The sequence below is a fragment of the Andrena cerasifolii genome, chromosome 1 (assembly GCF_050908995.1).
Source record: "Andrena cerasifolii isolate SP2316 chromosome 1, iyAndCera1_principal, whole genome shotgun sequence".
Classification (NCBI taxonomy): domain Eukaryota; kingdom Metazoa; phylum Arthropoda; class Insecta; order Hymenoptera; family Andrenidae; genus Andrena; species Andrena cerasifolii.
In genome coordinates this window covers 8,285,480-8,307,069 of record NC_135118.1, presented here as the reverse complement: position 1 = coordinate 8,307,069, position 21,590 = coordinate 8,285,480, and the positions used below count along the sequence as shown (strand labels likewise).

Below are 21,590 nucleotides of genomic sequence, written 5' to 3'. Positions count from 1 at the left end.
CGAAAAACACCACGTAGGAATGTAACGCTAATGAACTACCATGACGATGAATAAACGTGAAATCCGAAGACTTCGTACGATCAAGTTAATGTTTGCCTAATCACAGGACTGGTCTGAAGTACTTAATAGCTGGTGATCCGTTAACGCGAGAAAACTGAAATTAATAGTATAGTATACACTTTTAATTCCACCCCTCACTTTTCACTTCTATTCTATTTTCTGTGTATTTCTATTTTCATTTTCGTTCTCATTTTCATTTTCTTTTTCATTCTCATTCTTATTTTCACTTTCATTCTCATCTTCATTTCCATTTTCATTGTACACTTTTTCATTTCTCATTACTCACTCTTTACCTCCATTTTTTCATTTTTCTCTCCATTGTTAAGTATAATTTGATATAGTATGCATATATGTAGATTTATTTTTATTCAACACGCAAAATGTTATGTATCCTTGCTATACATATAACGGGTTCTAACCCGTTTATGATTAATAAATAAATAAATAATTTGTGATAGATTTGAAGAGTGCTTGTAGAAAATACTGTGAGTGCCAAGGATCAAATTTTTGTGGAGAGAAAGAACTTCCCTGACTCTAAATTATTTGCGAGATTCGGCTTGTTTTGAGTGCTAAATATTTTGAACTGTAAAATAACCCAAATACATCACAAAATTTTCTATTTTTTTGCATTAATATAGTCCGAATTCATGACAAAAGAATTGTGTTTGTGGAAAATCCTGTATGCGCCACTTCTTAGATATAAAGAAAACTGAATTAAAATTTTTAATTAACTAATTTAAATTTGTACGTACCATTAACGGCAATTCTGTTTAGCTATCGCTTATTAACTTATTTACAATGGGAAATTGCATTAAAATTCTATACCATAGTATTACCATTGGCGCGTAGAATATTTTCCGATAAGTCTTTGTTTTAATTTTATCCATTTAATTTTCGTTTTTCTACAAGGACTGCTCATTTCTGAACGAGGAAGGCAACCACGCGTAATGGAGGAATAACAGGTGAATATTTTTCTGTGTAGATACGTCGTCGAGTCCGAATGTATAAATTCTACGAAAATATTATGCGTTTGGCAATCAGAATGGCCGTGGCTTGCGCCTGATAACTTTATCACGGTGAGGGGATATAGTCAATGCGGTTGGCAGGTAGCGCATCTGCACTATAGATATATTTTAATTAACCGGGGCGCCGAGTTCTCTGCTCGTTGCGCGTGTAACAGCAAAAGAGAGCTTTCGCGATCGATGGCTGAGATATCCTCGGGCCGAATTCTTATTGAAAGTACAGAGGAAGCACCGGACAGGTATTGAACGCGCAGAAAACTAGTCGCCTATGGAAACCCGAATTCGATTCTAATTAAAGCCGGAACAATGTGGCGTAATAATCGACAGAGAAGCAGAACCTGTTCGCGAGCAACAAATAAACCGTGAAAAAAGTACGGGTAACATTTTGTTGCGTGCTTGTCTCGCATAATGATCAAGGGAATTATAAGATGCTAAAACACGGATAAGGATTATCTGCAGTAGAATCTCCACTATTTCGAGAATTCTTGATAAAGACACACGTAACATCAGTTATCACGGCTATTTTGTAACTACGCGTGTTTGCACTCTAATTAGGGTTGCGAGCCTACTATAATGTGCAGTACCGCGCTATATTTTTGTCTAGTGTACTGTATATTGTTAGAGAAAGATATAGTACGTAAAAGATTCTACAATTCTTTTCTAATTTGTTTTTATTCTGTGGCAACATGAAAAGTTTAATTTGCGAAATTAAACTTCAACGGGGAAGATTTTTTTATAATGAATATGAAGTGCAAGACAGAAACAGAGCCAGTCTGTTTAAAAAATAAGCTCCTTATATATGTTAATTTGGAGTTTCGGTGCAATGAAACCTTTGACATATTTGGTAGACGATAAATTAATTAATAATGCAAATTGCACAAAAAACATAATAAATATTAGATGTTTTAATATAGTCTTATTTTGTACCCATTTTCCTCTGAAAGGTACTATATTTTTTCGTCACGTTTGGCCGTAAAAAGTAGTTAATATATTTTTCGGAGAAGAAGCTGCTAACCTTAGGCGTTACCACAGAAACCATTGAACAGTTGAGCTTCGAAGCCATTAGTGCATTTAAACATGTACATCACGAGCTTGGTACTAAATTGTTACGTTTCGCACTGGCTGCGCAATCACAGGAGAATCTTGGAAGAATGAATGTTGAAGTACATATTTCGTTGGGATAATAATACGTTCGAGTGGTAGAAGTGCTGCTGTGTTTAAAAGTGCATCGTCTTGAAAGGCCGATTGTAAGAACACTTGAAAGCCTCAAGGATCTCAAATTAATGCACTGTTTGTCCAGTAGAAAAGTGGTTTTTTAAAGCGAACGAACACCCGTCAACGATGCGTCTTTATTACCCAGGAACATTAAACATCGTTGGAAAAATGGGCCAGCTCCCACAATGCCTGGTAATTACTTGCAAAAACAAGTGCATACCAGCGTTATGCAAATAGAGAAGCATACTCGAAGGCCAGGCAAATATGGCCTACATACGGAACCCAAAAGGTAGAATTAATGTTTTCTATTAATTTTAAATAATCGATTGAAAATGTGATGTCAACTTAAAAATAAAAATTTTCCTACAGAAAACTGTTTGCTTTCCTACAGAGATGTTTTCCATCTCAAAACATATGATAGATATTAACGCAAATTTTGGATATATGATGAAGAATGACATTTCGAATACACGCATCCACGTCCTAGCAGTATAGATACACAATAGACGTGCATAGTGAAGAAAATAACTTTTCGATACCCTGGAGTAACTTTTCCTTACTGACTTAAAATTGTAATATAAATACTCCCTTTGCAAGTACGCGTCTTCTCGATTCTTTTAATATTTAATCTGGCCATTTTTAAAGTAATACTGATTGTTACTTATCACTTTTAACTGTCTCGTTAATAACAATTTATAATTTAAGTTGAAAAACCTGGTCGGGGGCGATTGTAACGGGACAGAACCGAATAGTGACAAAGAAGATTAATAATATTGTCTTGTGTGCATGGAATCATATAGCACAGCACAAGCAAACCAAATAAAAAAATGGATGCAATGTACTGAATGTAAGGATTGATCACACGAAGAACGCACCAGCCGAAACGTTTCCTATTTCTGCCAGAACGGCGACACCGCATAATTGGTTATAAATTTTACCTTTTTTCATTTATTATTACAATTAAAATCAATAAATATTTTAATTTTGTAAAGTTAAATACGTGCTGCTATCGACTCCATGCAGTGTTACAACCGACCCGGGGTCAGGGTCGGTTGTAACACTTTCTCCGCTTCTCATTTTTTTATTAATAACCGGAATATTACTGGACATACAGCGAAACTGTCGTGGCTCAAATAATGTCAGATAAGTAAGTAACATTTTCGTTAAAAATAACTTTTGTTGTAACTGTAATAGTTTTTGCGTAAGCGTATTCCAAAGTCAAAGTGTTACTACCGCCCCCGGTCTACCCTGCGCGACAGGACGCAACGTAAAGAACTTCAAAGTCAATTTTCTCGAAAATGAAGCGCAATATCAAAAAATTTTATTCCTTTTTCTCGGCTTATTTGCTCGTTGTAAGTCAAAAAGAAAAAGCACCTTTTTTTTATATCGCGCTTCCTTTTCGAGAAAATCGACTTTGAATTTCTTAACGCTGCGTCCAAACGCGCACAAGAAAACATAGGGTGAACGTCCCGATTTCTTTCTGACGTCCCCATTTCTGCTCACTTCGTATTTTTCTTATTATTATAAGCGTCACGTTTGTACTATAGTTGCAACAAAATAATTCTAAATTATTTGAACATTTACGTAAGTGTTGCAGGAGCTTCTGACTAATCAACGAAAAACTTTTAAAATAAGAGACTCATGATTTTTCGACCGTATTTTAGCTGGTTGTGGTAAGGAACAGGGTCACTATTGGTATTCGATAATTGGGCAGAGAATAGTTTTTGCAGTAAAAGTTCTGATTTAATAACAAAAACAGATATACCGCATTGTGCTCTGGATTTAGATTTTTTTACAATTTTTGATTATTTTGAGTAGAAAACAGGTGATTAGGTTTAGGGTCAAGTGAATCACCGTCGCGTCCGCATTTCTACTCACCAAAGTTTTAGCAACATAACCTCACAATTCAATATATGCTGTAACCTCTATTTCTATTCGAAGGCATTTTATTTTTTGTTTATAATTATTTTATGCTTTACTGTTCTGTTGTAAAACGTCTCCATAAAAGTTGCAACTTATTTCAACCTAAAAAGGTAACATATTATGTCAGCAGAAATTGGTACAAATGGTGAGTAGAAATACGTGCATTTAAAACATTATATTTAATTACAAATTACTAGTAGTTTAAACATCTTGAAATATCTTTCTTAAATAGTTATCGACTGGTTGGTTTATTATCAAAGAATTAATCAACTGCTCTGCAAATTTCCATCACAAATTCCATCGCAAATTTCCATCTTAAATGAGCCGAAATTGGGACATTCACCTTACCTTTATACTTTCTGCGTTCAAACCGTACCATGTCTCGAAGCTGTATCGGAAAACACTAGTAAGGCCTGGGCTAGGTGGGGCCATTTCGTTCAACCTTCACCTTCGCCGTGAATATTCCTGCGATCAGCGATCGTATAAGCGGATAGCGCGGTGCTCAGGCCCGAGTATCAATGAACCGTCAATAATCGTCGATAGGGTGACGATAGACAAGCGGTGATCTTGGCGTGAGTTATAAGCGCACCGGCGTATGTACTTTGCATCGTGACGTTCGCGCAACGAAAGCAAGTAATACTGTGCAGGTATGTTTGTTCGAATATTGCACATTGTCCAACGTGTGAAGAAAAAAAAAAAAAAAAAAGAAGAAAGAAACATTTATCTTCGTACTCGTGCCTATCAGTATTCATACGGATCTAGTCGCGTGAGCGTTCCTGAAACCTGCGCATTTGCCACGGCATTTTCACTTCATGAATAAGTATGAGGAAATTAAAACCAAGGCTTCCCATTTGCATCGGACAGTTGTAATTGCAAGTGGACGGAATGCTTTTCTATAACGAAGAGCAATTTTACGCTACCTAAGTACGTATTTCTTTTTTTTTTCTTCTTTTTTTTTTTTAAGTATGTATTCCAGGAAGCGCGGCGCTTGTTGTTTTTTTTCGATCCGCAACGTGACAAATGCGTCTGATTCTACTTGTAATAATAAATTGTTCCTTCCTGGACGTGCCAAGAGATACGAGATAAACGGGGATTATTAATACGCTCCACTTTGCTTATCAGCTACGAACAATTAATTAATCAAGTGGCTGTCGCGGTTTCGCTCGGGAATGTGGGAAACTACGCTAAAACCTTACTCGCATTCGGTACATTCGAAATTGTATCGAACACGTTTAACCACCCTTTGCAGGCGCACCTTATATTCACAAATTTATCAGCTACTATCTTCGTATTTTTTTCAATCGTTTAATTTTTCAGTGATAATTGTGATGAAATTTGTAGTTGAAAAAGTAGTCGTGGAATAGCGATTCTATCGTTAAAATTCAACAAATTTTTAAATTTCAATATTCAGGTCGAAAAATTTAGAGAAATATTAGCAAAAGAAAAAAATGTCTCCCCCCCCCCCCCCCGTGTAGCCACGAAGGGTTAAATGTAGTTTCTCGAAATCTATATTTCGAATATTTATGAAGCGTTGGAATGTTCAAATCTAAGCACTTCGAAACGAAATTCCTCGAGTTCGCGTGATTTTCACGGGTGATTTGCGAGGAGTCTCGAATTCGTTTCTGGAGAAAGTGGGAAATTTACGGCACAATTCGAAGATTGCAAATCCGAGTACAGCGCGGCGCGAAGCTTCTCGATCGTTGTTTATCGAAGACAGAAATAATTTCGGAAGGTCCCGCCGAGAGCCCGCTGGGCGTTATGCAACGGTGTTGAAAAGGAATCGGCGATGACGGTGTCAAAGCAAAAGCACCCAGTCACCAGAATGTCTAGCGCGGTGGCTGGCGATCCTCGAAAGTCTCGGAACAACGTTTTAAAACGCCGGGACCGAGCGAGGAGCGCGGGTAACGCAGGCGTGCTATGCGAAGCGGGGGCCAACAAGCGTGAATAAAAAAGTGAGCAAGGACGACCAGTCAATCAAATCGTGATCGCATATCTGCCTCGTCTCGGATGGAAGCCATTCTAATTTGGCAACGAGGCAAATCGTTCGACTGCAATGTCCCACGATGGCCAATCACGAGACCACAAGTCCTTTTAACGTTTTCAGCGAGTTCATCGAACATTTTCCACAACGAATGGGAACAGGGAACTGCCGAGGTTTTTTCGAGAAGCTATGCGATTACTAACAAGGGAACGTCCCAAACCCGGAAATTCGAAAATTTTTTGAAATTTTCTGAATATTTAGGGAAGTCTCTCCTGATTATAACGCAATTTTTGTTTGCTGCCCAAATTCACTCTAAGGGGGTGCAATTGACCGCTGAAAATCCGGTTATTTTCCGATTTTCTGTTATAACTCGCGAACTGTGAAATAATTTTTTTCACCAAATGATAGATCTGATTAAAAGAAGCACCTTTGGCTTGAAACTTTTCTCCTGTCTCTTACAGGATTGCGAGTTACAAGATAAAATCGGAAAATAGCCGAGTTTTCAGGGGTTAATTCCACCCACTTAGAGTGAATTTGGGCAGCGAACAAAAATTGCGTTGTAATCAGGAGGAAATCCCACATGTATTCAGAAAGTTTCAGAATTCTTTGAATTTTCGGGTTCGGGATCATCCCTTGTAAGATCATTTCACGTATATAAAAATACATACAATAGGGATATGTACGAACCTAAATAGTGTTACCAGAACAAGGAATATTATGCGTCAATAATGGCCCATTTATTTAAAAAAAATTCGCTGCATAAGACTTTCATAAGGAACGCAGATTTAAATTAATTATCTCCCACGTTTTACTAATTTTGCCCACACCAGACATCTCCTTGTTCCTCAAAATCAAATCACGATGACGCGCATACAGAGAAAAGACTCCACGACGCAGAAACGATCTTCTCTTGTAAGTAGCGAGAGAATAATAAAGCGACGGAATCTACTTTAAATCGTCAATTTTAATAATCCGTAAACAATAGTGACACGGTCACTTTTGCTTCGCGGCTTGTAAACACACGGACTTCGGAATTTAGTTTGCTGATACAGTACAAAGACTGAGTAACACTGGGTTTACGGACATTATACCTGTCTCTGTTTCTACGAGCAACCGTCAAATTGACGGGTAAACGAAAATACGCATTTCCTTTCAAAAATCAATTTGGTCGATTTAAAGATAACCTAAGTATATATAATATTAAGCTGCACGTCTAAATAAATTACTAATAAGTCAAAAGTAGGTTCCCAGAAATTATCACAGAATTAATAATAATATTAACGTTATTCCATTTTTCTTTCATGTTATTATTATTATTATTATTATTATTATTATTATTATTATTATTATTATTATCAACGGGAATAGCCTTCAGTATACAAAACATGTTAACTAGTACAAAGAGAAATGAGTCTGGTGACTTATTCTAATAACCTAAGCATATGTGCTACGCATCGGGGACAGTTATTCGGAAAGTCGACTGAGCAATTTGTGCCGGAATATGTTATGATTTCTACTTGACAGGGACTTTTCTGGAGTAATAATTTCACGAATGAAGCAAATATATTTGGATTATTTATGCAATTAGCCGATCCGTGAATTTGACAGGTTCCGTAGAAATAGATATACTACATTTTAAGGCTGTTTGAGTACTCGGAAAAAGCGAACCGAGCCGAGTACTAGGGATTGCAGTACCGGTAAATCGGTTTACCGGTTCCCCGGTGAATCGCGAGAAATATCCTCAAATTCTTACCGGTAAGTCGCCAAATTTTTACCGGTAATTTGATAAATCACGTACAGCAATAAAGCGCATATATGCGTTCATTAATTCCGTCGACGTCTACTGCGTTATCAGTGAAAAAATACTTCAATTACTAATAAAGACGAAAACCGAAGTATCTCATGAAGAACGATCTCTGATCCAAAAGGGAACTAAAAATCTGAATCAAGTCATCAAGAAAAATGAAAGAAAGAAAGTATATGTATACAAATGGCATATGATTTCTTAATGGCTACCCAAGTGTCTGGATTATTTTGTAAAAAAATTAGGTCGCGTTCGGGAGACGAAAATTTAGACAAATTATGTTTTTTCGCGCTTATTTGTTAAAAAGAATTGTTAAATAAAAAATATTTAATTACGTATGTAAGTTAAGTTTCTTTTCACTGTTTTCGCGGTGAAGATCCACATTAATAAGTATTGCAATTAGTCATACAAATATATCTATTCTGTGTTATATCATTTTACATTCAGAATAGTTTCATTTGCGTGTAATTTTTATAATGCTCGATTAGAGTTAAAACAAAAAAAATTTCGAATGTTTACTCTTATATTTTCAATACCGATAAATTACCGATAAACCGCTTTCGATTGGAAATTTTACCGAATTACCGGTAATCGGAAAAGTCGGTAAATTTGCAATCCCTACCGAGTACCCGTAAAAACCAAGTGGCTCGAAAGAACCGAGCGCACAGTGGTCCCAAATCCCGAGAACGTGGCCAAAACTCATAACTTCGTTCGATTGGCATGAAAACTGGTATTTTTATGTTTTTGGGTTCGCTGACTACGATTCTGAACTTAAAAGTAAGAAAATGGCGAATCCAATATGGCGAACAAGTATACAAGAAGAGTTGTTAGTTGTACTCGCAAAATGTTTTTTTTTTTTGGAGGGTATTTCTAAGGTCGCTGATCAAAACTCTACACTTAAAATTTTGAAAAGCAAAATTTTCGAGCAGACCGACTCTGTCGAGTACCTTGAAGCTTAAACGACGTTTCGGGCAATACGAATGTTTCGAATATTGTAGGTTACGTTTATCTACGGGAATGTAAATAATGGTTCTGAATAAGTAATGTGAATAATTAAAATGTAAGCTGTAAATGGAAATGTTTTGTAACTTTTGAAAATAAGCACTAAATTCAAATCTTTCGTATTATCATTTTTTTTTTTTGTATATTTATCAACGCATTCCCACACTTCTCTTTATGTTGTCTTTCTTTTCTTCTTACTTTTTTTCTTCGTACCCTAAAATATTCGAAACATTCGTATTGCCCGAAACGTTTAAGCTTCAAGATCCTCGATAGAGTCGGTCTGCTCGAAAAACTTCGAGTTTCCCGGTTCTTTCGAGCCGCTCGAAAAAAATTCGAGTTTCCCGGTTCTTTCGAGCCGCTCGAAAAAATTCGAGCTACTCGGTTTCCACGGGTACTCGGCTCCGTCCGAACTTCAAGCTACTCGAATATTCGAGTACTCGAACAGCCTTGCTACCTATAGATCTTAAAAGTTAGGAGGCCTGGGAGAAAATAAATTTCTTACGAATTGATTACAATTTGAAATCCGTGAAATTAACGGGTGCCGTGAACCCAGTGTGAACAATCGCCTTCCGACAATATTTTATACCTTCCGAAGAGAGCATTATTCCAAACGAAGCACTCTGTTCTGCCATTCGTCGCGTATCGCTTCATCCTCCGTACGCATCACTTAACGCTCGCGCGACGCGTACAAAAACCCCAGCAACAACAAGACCCCACAACGTTACGCATTATCCCGTACAAGCTTTATGCTCTTTCAGCTGGCCCGACGAGTCTTGAATCGCGAAGAGCATAAAAATGGCGCCGCTGTACCCTTTGCTCTTCCCATTCAACCAACCACGAGCCTCTCGGGAATACGTAAACGGAATCTTTCCTCGCTCAGCGGTGATCGTTAACGCTGTCGAGTGGTCCTTGCAAAAGCCGCGGCGATAAATTAATTCCTCGCGGGGAACTAAGCCGGGGAATCCCCCCCCCCCCCTCCCCGAGCGAGATGCGGCTCAGGCGAGTCGAAAAGTGCAGCGGCGGTGCGAAAAAATTCGCTGCTCCCTGAAATACGAAGCAAGAATTTTCTCGCTCTCCCTAGCTTGCAAAACGAACGCTCTCTATGATCCGCGACTAAACGCGCAACTCCGAGGCCTGCCTCAGTGGGAAACACGACCTCGGAGGCTCCCGATCGGGCCAGGCCAGCTGCGGTGCCCGAGGAGCGCTGGGGGCATTTTCCAAAAGGTCGCGACCTACCCCAGGGTGCCTTAAATAGCATTAACCGCGATAAACCAGCGCCGCGAGAGCCTCAAAGGATCTCGGGGGGGCTTGCCGTACGCTTAATAGACGTACGCTACTGCTGATAGAGTAAACGCTTCGAGCATTGAATGCCCACGGTGTTGCATGCGCACTCGTCGCTGGAATAGGGTGGAGGGGGCAGCATAAATCATCCTCTGATTGGCTTTTAAAATATTCGTGATGCTGCAGAAGCACGCACCGTGGAAGGGGCCCGGAATTTTCCAGGCAGGAGCAGCGGTGCCGCGCGCCTCGCGTCGTAGAACGAATTCCGAGAAACGTTCTACGCTCTGTTTGCTCGCGTAGAACGGCGCCGGGGACTTTCGTGCATCACGTGTATGGTCCGCGTGCCGCGACGCTTTTGATACGATCGACGGTTCACGATAATGTGAATTCAGCGCGCGCGATGAAGTCATAGGTTACGAGGGGGGGAAGGGAGCGACGTGCATCGGAATGCGTGCAACCGCGACGACGATCCGCGGGTAACGTTCCTCTCCGGGAGCCAGCGGTGAAAGTTCCGGTACCCTGCTGGCTCTAATTCCATTATCGTGGCGAGAACGGGACGGGTGAACGGAGAAAGCAAGCCTTCCGGATATAGAACGCAACACCTCTGCGGTTTATATGTTGTCCTGTGATTCTCTAATCCGAGAAACTCAATCCACCGTGGACACGTGAAAGGTGGCGATGATGCGTCCTGAAGGTTCCGATGATGCTTGAGCAAAACGACGACCGGTTTGGGGTTTCGTGGACGTCGTTAAAATCACGCAGCTTTAATTTTGCAACGTCGATGGGAGATGAGAACGAGGCTCGCGGAAATTTGCAAGATCGTCGGCTGGCCGAGCTGTGGTGGAATAATGAAGAGGGTGAAGTGTGATTTGTTGTGGCGTAGTGGCCAGCGGGACGTGGAGATAGATACAGGTACTCGGGAAAGTATATGTTCACTAGGGCGGAGCGATACTGTATAGGCGAGAATTTTAATTTGAATTTTCAGTTGGCCTGGGTGCGGGATAGTTGTCTGTTGATTAACCAAACGCAACTGTGAAAAAAATTTTGAAAATATTCATGTCTGCAGGTTCCTTTTTCTACTAATAATGATCATATAATCATATTTATGAGAAAAAAGGAACCTGTAGACGTGAATATTTTTCTACATTTTTTTTGTTTCTACAGTTGTGTTTGGTTAATCAAAAGACCCGCACCCAGGCCAACTGAAAATTCAGGTTTAAACTTTTGCCTATATAGTATGATTATATAATCATTTTTAAGAGGAAAAGGAACCTGTAGACTATGAATATTTTTCGAAAAAAAATTACAATTGTGTTTAGTTAATCAAAAGACAACTGTCCCGCACCCAGGCCAACAGAAAAATTCGAATTTAAATTTTCCGCTCCGCCCTGATGTCCACTCTATATGTAACATATCTTATACCTTAAATCGGCTTCAAAGAATTAATATCAATTAGGAAGACTAGACTGTGATTAACCCATGGTTGTCAGACTGCGTCAAAATCACCCACAATTTGACTTTGGCTTTCAAATAGCAGCTGATTGAAAATGGGCGAGTCGACCCAGCCTGACAACTGCGTTCGAAAAAAAAAATAGGTATGACCACCGAGGGTTAATAAATTCTTCGATGCTTCTAGCAAAAATTCTTCGAGTATTCCTTTGGGTGATGATGCTAACTAAAAATATGTTAATCAAGGTTTAACAATGATGTAAATTATAATGGGTAGTATGTTCTGTTATGTAGCAACTGTTGCGTATAGCGTAGAAATAATTTTTCGTAGCACTGTAAAAGAAGAAGCTTATTTTCTTCCTGCGATAAGGTACGCAGTACATTTAAAACTGTTCCAATGTTACGTATGCATTTGCTACAAAACCGAAAATGTTATGTTGACGAAAGGAAATAGAAGGTTAGTTTCGCTTCTGCCGATAACGTAAGTAGCTTACGCAAAATTATTGGCACGCCGCGCGGCGTCACATTATTAAATGAAGGTTAATTGACTCTAAAGGCGGAAAGTCATTTTCTGCCCAACTTATCACTCTTTTTAAACGATTCGATTCATCTTCAATCCTCTGTTTGTTTGGTTCAAATTTGGAAACTCAATTTTAACCCACTTCCAGCTATCCAATAGACTCGAAACTTTGCAGGCGCACGTAGTTTCGATGACAATACAAAATTATGGACCCCCTCCCCCCCGCCAGGAGTTTGAAAAACCCAGTGATTAATAAATATCTTAATATATAAAGCAGAAAGCTTCTAATATGTTTGTGTCTTTGTCTGTCGCCTAAAAACTTTCGAACGATAAACTCTGGAATCAGAAATGTGCCTCAGCTCATTATGCTTGACTAATCCAGATGAATGTGACTATTAAAAAAAAAACTAAAAAAAATTTTTTATAAAATCAGAATCTAAATTTCGGACGAAGCCGAGTATTAAAGCTAGTAACCCGTAGCCACAAATCCAAACGACTTGAAATCAGCCCATAACCACAAATCAAATCAATTCAATCGACATGAAATTAGCATATAATCACAAATCAAAACTTAGACACTAAAATATATAAAACTAAATTTGTATGTCAAACGATTTTATTAAAATTGCACTAAAAATTTAAAAAATGATTCTATTCTTGTACTACAATTTCGGTAATGTTTTTTCACTTTAAATAGAATCGTGAAGTAGGACGTTTCATAAAAGAATACGAATCAATCTAATACAGAATCAAGCGTCGAAATGAATTTGTTATTACATATCCTGCTCCACGATTGTATTTAAAATGAAAAATAAACACCGTCGAAATTGTAGTACGAGAAAAGAATTATTTTTTAGTTTTTAGTGCATTTTAAATAAAATCGTTTAACTTGAAAATTTTGTTTTATATACTTTTTTCGTTTCTGTAACGATGCAACAGGGAGCCAAATCAATACCCGTGACTAGGGCGGAGCGAAAAATTTAAATTTGAATTTTCAGTTGACCTGGGTGCGGGATAGTTGTCTTTTCATCAACCAAACACAACTCTAAAAAAGTTTTGGAAAAATATTCATGTCTGCAGGTTCCTTTTTCTCCTAAAAATGATCATATAATCATATAACACAATTGTAAAAAAATTTTGGAAAAATATTCATGTGTTCAGGTTCCTTTTTCTCCTAAAAATGATAATATAATCATATAATCATATAACACAACTCTAAAAAAGTTTTGGAAAAATATTCATGTCTGCAGGTTCCTTTTTCTCTTAAAAATGATTATATAATCATACTATATAGGCAAAAATTTAAACTTGAATTTTCAGTTGGCCTGGGTGCGGGTCTTTCGATTAACCAAACACAACTGTAAAAAAAAAAAATTTAGAAAAATATTCATGTCTACAGGTTCCTTTTTCTCATAAATATGATTATATAATCATTTTTAGGAGAAAAAGGAACCTGCAGACATGAATATTTTTCCAATTTTTTTAAACAGTTGTGTTTGGTTAATCAAAAGACAACTATCCCGCGCCCAGATCAACTGAAAATTCAAATTTAAATTTTTGCCTATACAGTATCGCTCCGCCCTACCCGTGCCCTTAAGATACATCCCAATATTCCTTCTCCAATCGAGATACTAAAATTTAAATTCTCAAAGTGGCCGTCATTTTGATCCTTGCACGGTCGTGGGCCATTCTTGTTTGGCATGCCCCAACAGTTAGCATTACTATAAATACCCTGCGCATGTGACTAATCACCATTTGCCTGAAGCACCTCGAACCCAAGAATTCAACCAAACCGGGAATATCAATATAACATTTAACTCGCGTTGCCTCGAGTGTCAGAAAGGGAAATTTCGTTGCATCTAAAGTGATACGAAAAGTACTGACGACGTTGACAAATTCCAAAAATAACGTTCCTCAAAACACGCCTCTGTCACGTTGTGTTTACTTCTCGAGAGCACGTAGGTTTCCAATCGCAACGAACAGAACTTCAATATACCTGATGTCACACGAAAAAATATCGACGACCTCGATAATTTAACAAAAGGAAAAAAAAAAAATGGTTGGAACGAGTCCCCTTTAACACCGTAATTACTCGTTCAAGCCATCAGTTGTTCACGTTCCATCCACTTCGATAATATTAACATAACGATACAATTTGGGTGAATCGTATCTGGTGTAACCACCCTAGCCTACGATAAACTGCTCATTCACTACCAACGAAGTCCCTGGGAACAGTTAAGGCGTTTAGATAATAAACATAATGTCAACTGCTATCGGTGTTCGACTGGTCGGTGGAATATATAAAGTTCCAAGGTTGAAGCAATATCGTGACCTTTGCAATCGCCGTGCCCCGGGCTACATGTAACTTGCACCGTTCTCTCTTGCATTAATTTCGAAACAGGTCGCACGGACCCCGTAATACGATCAGAACGGGCCGTGGCGAGAGAGAACGGAGACAGAGGGGGGCCGATCGTTTCTGGGAAACAAGTATCGAGTCGCGTCGTTAAAATTAACAGCGAGCCGCTAACCCAGTTACCAGCCGAGCATTTCGCGACTCCGTGGCTGTAACGCCGCTCGAAACCTCTACTCAACTGTGCGTGATTTAAGCAGTGATGCAAGTGCAACGGTCAGTTTCGTTGAGCGAAGCATGCGCAGAAGATAGCCTACTGGCAACGAACCACTTCGTTAACTTGTTTGTTTATGAGTGCCAAGTGATTACCACTGGCCATTAGCCGGGGATTTACAGTTTCAGGTGAACCATGAATCACCGATATGAACGACGCACGGGAATACCTGGATGGCCCCAGCGAGGGCTGCCTGATTACTCGAAACAACCGTATCGAGCAACGTAGAAATTACGTATTACATACCTAGATAATTCGAGGTACGCGAGTTCCTTCTCAAGCTACTCGAATTTCCCCAAAACACGCCGCAGAATATCATAAGAATCGATGAGGCGTGAAAGAACCGCGCGGAAGACAAATTGCCCCCCCCCCGCCCCCCCCCCCGCCTCTCCGCCGCGAAATTATCCACGCAGGTCGAGGGTTCGCCTGACCGATTAAAAAGCAGACCCCTAATTGCACGCACATCCGCCGTCCGCCTCGACGCATTTTCCGCGACCTTTATTTCTGATAATAGAACAACGATTCTGACCTTGGACCAGGCATATCCGTGCTGGTGGATCGATGATGATGATGCAGCGTCTGCTGCTGCTGCGGATGCTGAAGCTGCATGTACACTTGCTCCTGTTGTTTCATCCACATTTTGTCACGAACTATTTGTAACCACTGGTATCAATTCAATGATTCCGCTCAACAGGCCGCGTATCGGTTATCGCGTGGACAGTCCGGTTTCCTTGTGCGATCGTCGAAAATGTTTCCATTCGATCGATCATTGTCGCTCGGCATCACGGCGGGCGCGGGATTATTCGGGGACTGGTCGGCAATCGTGCCAGCGTCTTCTCCGTTTGCTTTCAACTGGAACGGTGCACGACGCTTGAATAGTAAGACTCGTCCTCGGCGTCGGCGGCCATGTTGGTGAACCGCGAGCGCGCAAAACAGCGAGCAACAATCGGGTCGCGACGCCGCGTCTCCCCGTTATCGCCGCGGCAACTTCGCGGGGCTTGTTTGTTGCGCGAATTAAAATTAGCCAGGTCGCTGTTTAATCTTCGATCGCTGGGCACGCCGGCCCGCTCGCCCGCCCGGCCGTTTATTCTCCGGCGTGCAGATAAAAAAAAAAAAAAAAAACCGCCTCTATCGCGACGCCGAACGCGACACGAACAAACACGTTCGGCGGCGGCGAACCGGAGGAAGAGAGACGGCCTGACGAGAAGGCGGACACGTCAGAGGGAAGCGGGCAAGACAAGGAGAGACACTGGCTCCGACAGTGACGTCTCTCGCTCGAGCGTTCGCGATCGTTCCTCGTCCCGTTAAAGTCGTTTTTGCTCGACGCTACTATGCAACGTCAGTACCTGCATCGACGAGAAAAAGTGCAACAACAAGGTGTCCTTCGACGTGGGCACGATAGGTCACGCGAGACATCACATTTCTTATTCTTCTTTCTCGCACTCTCTCTCTTTCTGTCTCCCTCTCTTTTTATGTCTCTCTCTCTCTCTCGTTCTCCCTCTCTTCCGAAGGCGCAATTCTTGTTATGGCGTAACGGTCGCGTAACGCTCGTTCCACGTCCGATTTACAACAGTCGCGCGCGTATCGACAACTCCGTGAAACATCGATTCCCTGCACCGAGATGTCTCGTCGCTCCGATCTTCGACGGCGGATCGCCGACCTTGACACCGTGTTCTAGATCCCCGGCGCAGCAGGAAATCCTCGCGCGCAGAGATCGCTAGAGGGCATCGATCGACGTGGTGCACGGATCGATACTATGCGCGAAGCACACGGCTGCTCCGACTCGCCCCGGCGTTCCGTTACATCGCGCGAGAATCGCGCGCGGTAAACCGGAGGGCTTCGAGCGGCCGCGACGTTGCTCCGAGGAATCTCCGACCTTGACACACACACTGTCCCAAATGTTTCTCAGAAGGGAGAAAATATAGGACGGCTATGCATTCCGTCGGCCTCCGGTCTGTTCCGGTACCAATGCTTCGCCGCGCACCGCACAGAGAAACACAACACGGCAGTAGTTTTGCTCGATCGAGCGTCCCGTCCGCGCACCTCTGAGGCTCGCGATGTCCGTTCGCACGCCGAGTTACACGATGCAGTTCTCCGGGATCGCAACGGTAACAGATTCTTGCTACCAATAGGAACGGCACTCCGCCTCGCGGTAAACTTCGCTCCGAGTGTGTCACGTGTCGGGGACCGGTACAAAGTTGCCAACGATATACCTCCACGCGTGTAGATCCCAAGATTGCTCCTACGTATGTCAAATAGATCGAGGAGCGCGAGGATATCGGTTGGAAAGAAGACACTTGCTACAGAGTCGGCCGAGACAGCCGGCGAAACGCGACGCGGACGATAGTCAGAAGCGAACTGCCGGTGGAGCGCTACCCCCACTCGTCCCGGCAATCAGCGTCTTCCCCCACCCGTCTAGGCGACCAATCGTCGTTCCCCTTTGGCTTCTTCCAATGCTATCCGCGGTCGGAGCGCGCAGCATGATAACAACATATTTTTAGGCGGATCCCTTGGCGTTGTAAGGCTGCTACCAATTCCGCGCGATAAGAACACGAATTTTCATGCGTGCGCTGCTCCCGCCGGATTCACGCGCGAGAATTCGAGCGTGCTCCCAGAGGGCCGACGGAGCGGTGCCGGCCGTCGGATGTCCTCGGGACTCCCCGGGGACGTACGACGATCCGAAGAAAGTTTAAATATATTTGCATACACGCATGTAGGTCACATTAAGGCTAGGACTTTACTACGCCGCCTGCGGTTTGCTCTGACGAATTTCCTGGGCATAAGCGAATTAGGAATAGGCACGGCCGCGCGTTTGTAAGCAGGACATTCTACGGCTTGCTATTTTTAGGGGAAACTTGAATACTCACCCATACGAGACGGTCGTTTCGGGCACAGAAGTCGATGAAGACGCGCTAGCGTCATCGTCGTCCACGTCATCCTTCATTTTTCAGATTGTTCCTGAAATACGAAGGAAAGAGCAAATCTTTATTTCCGAATGCGACGAGTCGCGAATACGCGCGCTGGCGAGTGTCGCGTCGGATCCTTCGTTGTTCTTTGCCAATAATGCGGCTGAATATCGGCAGAGGGGAAAAAAAAAGAACGATAGCGTTGCCGGTGGAACAAACGAGGAAGGACGCGCACGCGATAAGGGAAACCGCGATGACAGTCGATTGACTGATAATGTAAATAAACAATGCCAGTGATAAAATACAGCGAAAATAACGCGTGGCGCGTATGTGTCGTTGTCGGTTTAAAATCCCGAGGCGAATTGCTGCAACGCGAAAGTAAAGGATTGGGGACCTTGCAGCGAGAGGGGCCATTTTTTAACAGATTTTAAATTATGACGCGTGATAGGCGAAAATAGATCTGCATCGTTTGGTGCACGTTTCACGGAAATCCGACAACAAATGAGGGATTTATTTCAAATAGGGTAGACCGGGTCGAATCGGATCGCAGGGCGAATCGGATGAAAATAAGAATCTAGTCCATATTTCTTACATCGCGATAGAAATGAGCATTCCGATCGTTCGTAGTTCCTCGTCTCTATCCCCCGCACCTACCGCAAAAGCCCGTTAATTGTTTCAAGTCATTGTTTAGAGCTGGCACACGTTTTCAGTGACATGGACGCTTGCGAACGTTACAATTTATTTTGGTTCGAATCTAACCTACGTAATCTGCAATTTCGTATTTAAAATAAAAAGTAAGCTTGAAAATTCCAATGTGTTTATTGTTATTAGTTTGCACGATGTCCAAGTTTAGTGTTTGATGTATTTTAGACTATTATATCATAATATGTTTATGTAATCTACACCCTTTGAAATAGTTATATACGGGGCTAATTGGATCAGGTTATTTAGGGTGAATCGGGTCACTCTTTATTTTCATTTGAGTATTTTTATGATTATAAATATGATAATTGTTTATATACAGATGATTAGTACGTACATGAAAAAGAGCAATCAGGGATCATGGTGTCCAAAAAAAATAAAGGAATCTGTGATAAAAATTAAATTTAGAGAAATGCCAAAAAAAATAAAAATAAATTAATGGTTTTAAGAAGATGGCGTTGTATTTACTCTGGTGAAAAATTAATTCGTCCACTTTCAGAGGATTATTTGAGAAGAATGATGCCACGAGAATTGTGCTGATAGAGGCGGCAAAACACGGCAATATTCTTCCGATCTGTGTGCTGAGTAGAGTCACTTGACTTCACTGTCATTAAATTAGATTTGCTTAAGTTGATTCTGAAGATTTTGTTATGAAAATTTCAGTTTCTCTTCAGAAATTTATAGGTTATCCGATTCGCCCCAAGTTTCGGGGCCAATCGGATATTCCTCACTTTTTGTTTATTTTTGTTTGCAGACGAAACACTTTTATGTTTAATTTTATATTCTATTATTAATCTTAAAGCCAAAGGTGTACTGGTCACGAACATATAACAAAAAATTAATTTTTCAATGTTCGACTAATATTTTTTTACCGTCGAACACAAAGTGATCCGATTCGCCCCGGTCTACCCTAAATAAAGGTTAAGGGGGTATACCTGTTTGAACCCTTGGAAAATGTATACATTTTGTGGATTTTTTTACAAGTCAACGGTTTGATGCAGATTTCCCGTTTTTTAACTATGTTTACATAGTATTATGAACTACTTATAAAAAAAGTTTCAGTTAAAAAACTATTGTTTTTCGGAAGTTACGGATACATGTCCGAAAGTCTCTCGATTTTAGACGGCTAAACGGTGGCCCTAAAAACTCGCGCTACGTTCAACCAATTTACTTCAAATTTTGCATGCAGAATCATAATAAGATTCCACATCGTCCAACGAAGGCGATTTTGAAAATTTTGAAAAATAAAGAAATGGTGAGAGATCAAAGGTAAAGTTAAATTTTTCGAAGAGAAAAATCCACCTTTTTCCTTTATAAATAATAAACGGGGAATCGAAATAAAAAAAGCCTTCGTTGGACGATGTGGAATCTTATTATGATTCTGCATGCAAAATTTGAAGTAAATTGGTTGAACGTAGCGCGAGTTTTTAGGGCCACCGTTTAGCCGTCTAAAATCGAGAGACTTTCGGACATGTATCCGTAACTTCCGAAAAACAATAGTTTTTTAACTGAAACTTTTTTTATAAGTAGTTCATAATACTATGTAAACATAGTTAAAAAACGGGAAATCTGCATCAAACCGTTGACTTGTAAAAAAATCCACAAAATGTATACATTTTCCGAGGGTTCAAACGGGTATACCCCCTTAAGTACCTTCGCAGCGAACTTAGGACTCGAAATTCAAACTACTCGCGTTATCTTCGGTCACCGAAATTACCAATTTCGTCCGACCCGTCCAGTAGAAGAAACGCCATTTCCCTCGAATTTCGAATCACTCGAATGCCTCGAATGTCCCAACTAGCTCTGCAACAAAGCGTACCGACCATGTGCCGGTAGTTAGGTCTATTATGCAGTAGAAATGTACGACGCAACGAAGCACGAGCTCGCAGATACTGCTTGCAGCTCAAGGCAGCAACTTAACAATTCTTTCCTAATAAACTGAAACTTGTATACGACTCGCGGCAATCAACCCTGACATCGCGTCAGGGAAACTCACGCTCTCTCCATTTTTTCCCTCCAGCATCTCGTTGCTCGTTCACCTAATACGATTCTGAAAACCTTCAAAGGAAGGGCCGCAATGCGCCACCGGGATGGACGTTACTTCTCGAACCTTGAGGAACTTCGAAAGGATTCGATACAACGTCGAAATGATTTTCACGCGTACATATACCCCCTGCGAGATCAATCCCATGAATATTTTATGTACACATCTTTTTTTCTCCCTCCGAATAATATCGCGCGGGTGAACAGTAACGCGTGAATAATCAAATTCAAGTGGAATCCGCGCGCTTCTTCGGTCGAAGGAATCTCATTTAAAAGACAGAAAGAAAACGCTGGAATCCCCATTCAGCGGGTGAACAGTGATAGCCTGGCGGTGTCTGTATTAATTCAGCAGGATTAATGAGCAATTAAATCCACGACCACTGTTTCCAGACTAACATGTCGCCCGCCAATCTTCTAATGAGCACTATTGTCCGCTATTAATAGGACATAGCCGGCACGATCGAAGCGTGCCTCTAATATTTATAAATCCTCCGGCGAACGGCGACGTCCAATCGAAGCGGACAATATCCATCGATGCCACTTGCAATAGGAGTAATTCGAGGTGCAACCGCGAATGCCAGCTAACGTCGCCGCGTGGGCCGATTGCGTATTCTGTTGGATAACAACGGCGATTCGAAACAATCAGCTGATGTTGCTCAGGATCAAGGCTGCCTTTGTTCGCAGTCACGCAATTCCGTTACACGACTGGACTGCAGATTAGCACGCATGCCGCCCCGCGTGCGCGTACGAAAATCATTCCTCGCTTCGGTTTTTCTGTCGCGTTGTGTAACAGCTTCTTGTTCGAGCGTTAGTAAACATTACGCGAATTGCGCGGCAACGCGGGTTCCGCGGGCAGCCAGATGGTGCGAAGATACAAGGACACAAAACGTTCGGCATGAAATTAGCACTCTGTTGGCTGAACCTTTGTAAAATACGTACTTGCAAAAGGTGCAGCACGTTTGGGAACAGCTGATAAGAAATTGTACTTGTACTGTCACTCGCGAAGTGCATAAATTGGTTAAATATCACGGGTCATTAGCGGTGGGATTAGTTCTTGT

The 21,590-nt window shown here is 41.2% G+C and overlaps 1 protein-coding gene across 3 annotated transcripts in view; it reads right to left on the bottom strand.

Moving 5' to 3' along the window:
- Positions 1-21,590, bottom strand: part of LOC143369986 (uncharacterized) — a 113,709-nt gene that overhangs the window by 74,764 nt on the left and 17,355 nt on the right. For 2 of the 3 annotated variants that reach the window (XR_013085542.1, XM_076814551.1), the window contains exon 1: positions 15,411-17,274. Coding sequence is in view for 2 of the 3 variants with exons in the window: in XM_076814551.1 (XP_076670666.1) it covers positions 15,411-15,520 (110 nt within the window). In the remaining variant the exon portion in view is untranslated. Of the gene's footprint in view, positions 1-15,410; positions 17,275-17,748; positions 17,840-21,590 lie in introns of those variants that run through there. The other variant, XM_076814563.1, reaches the window with a different exon arrangement.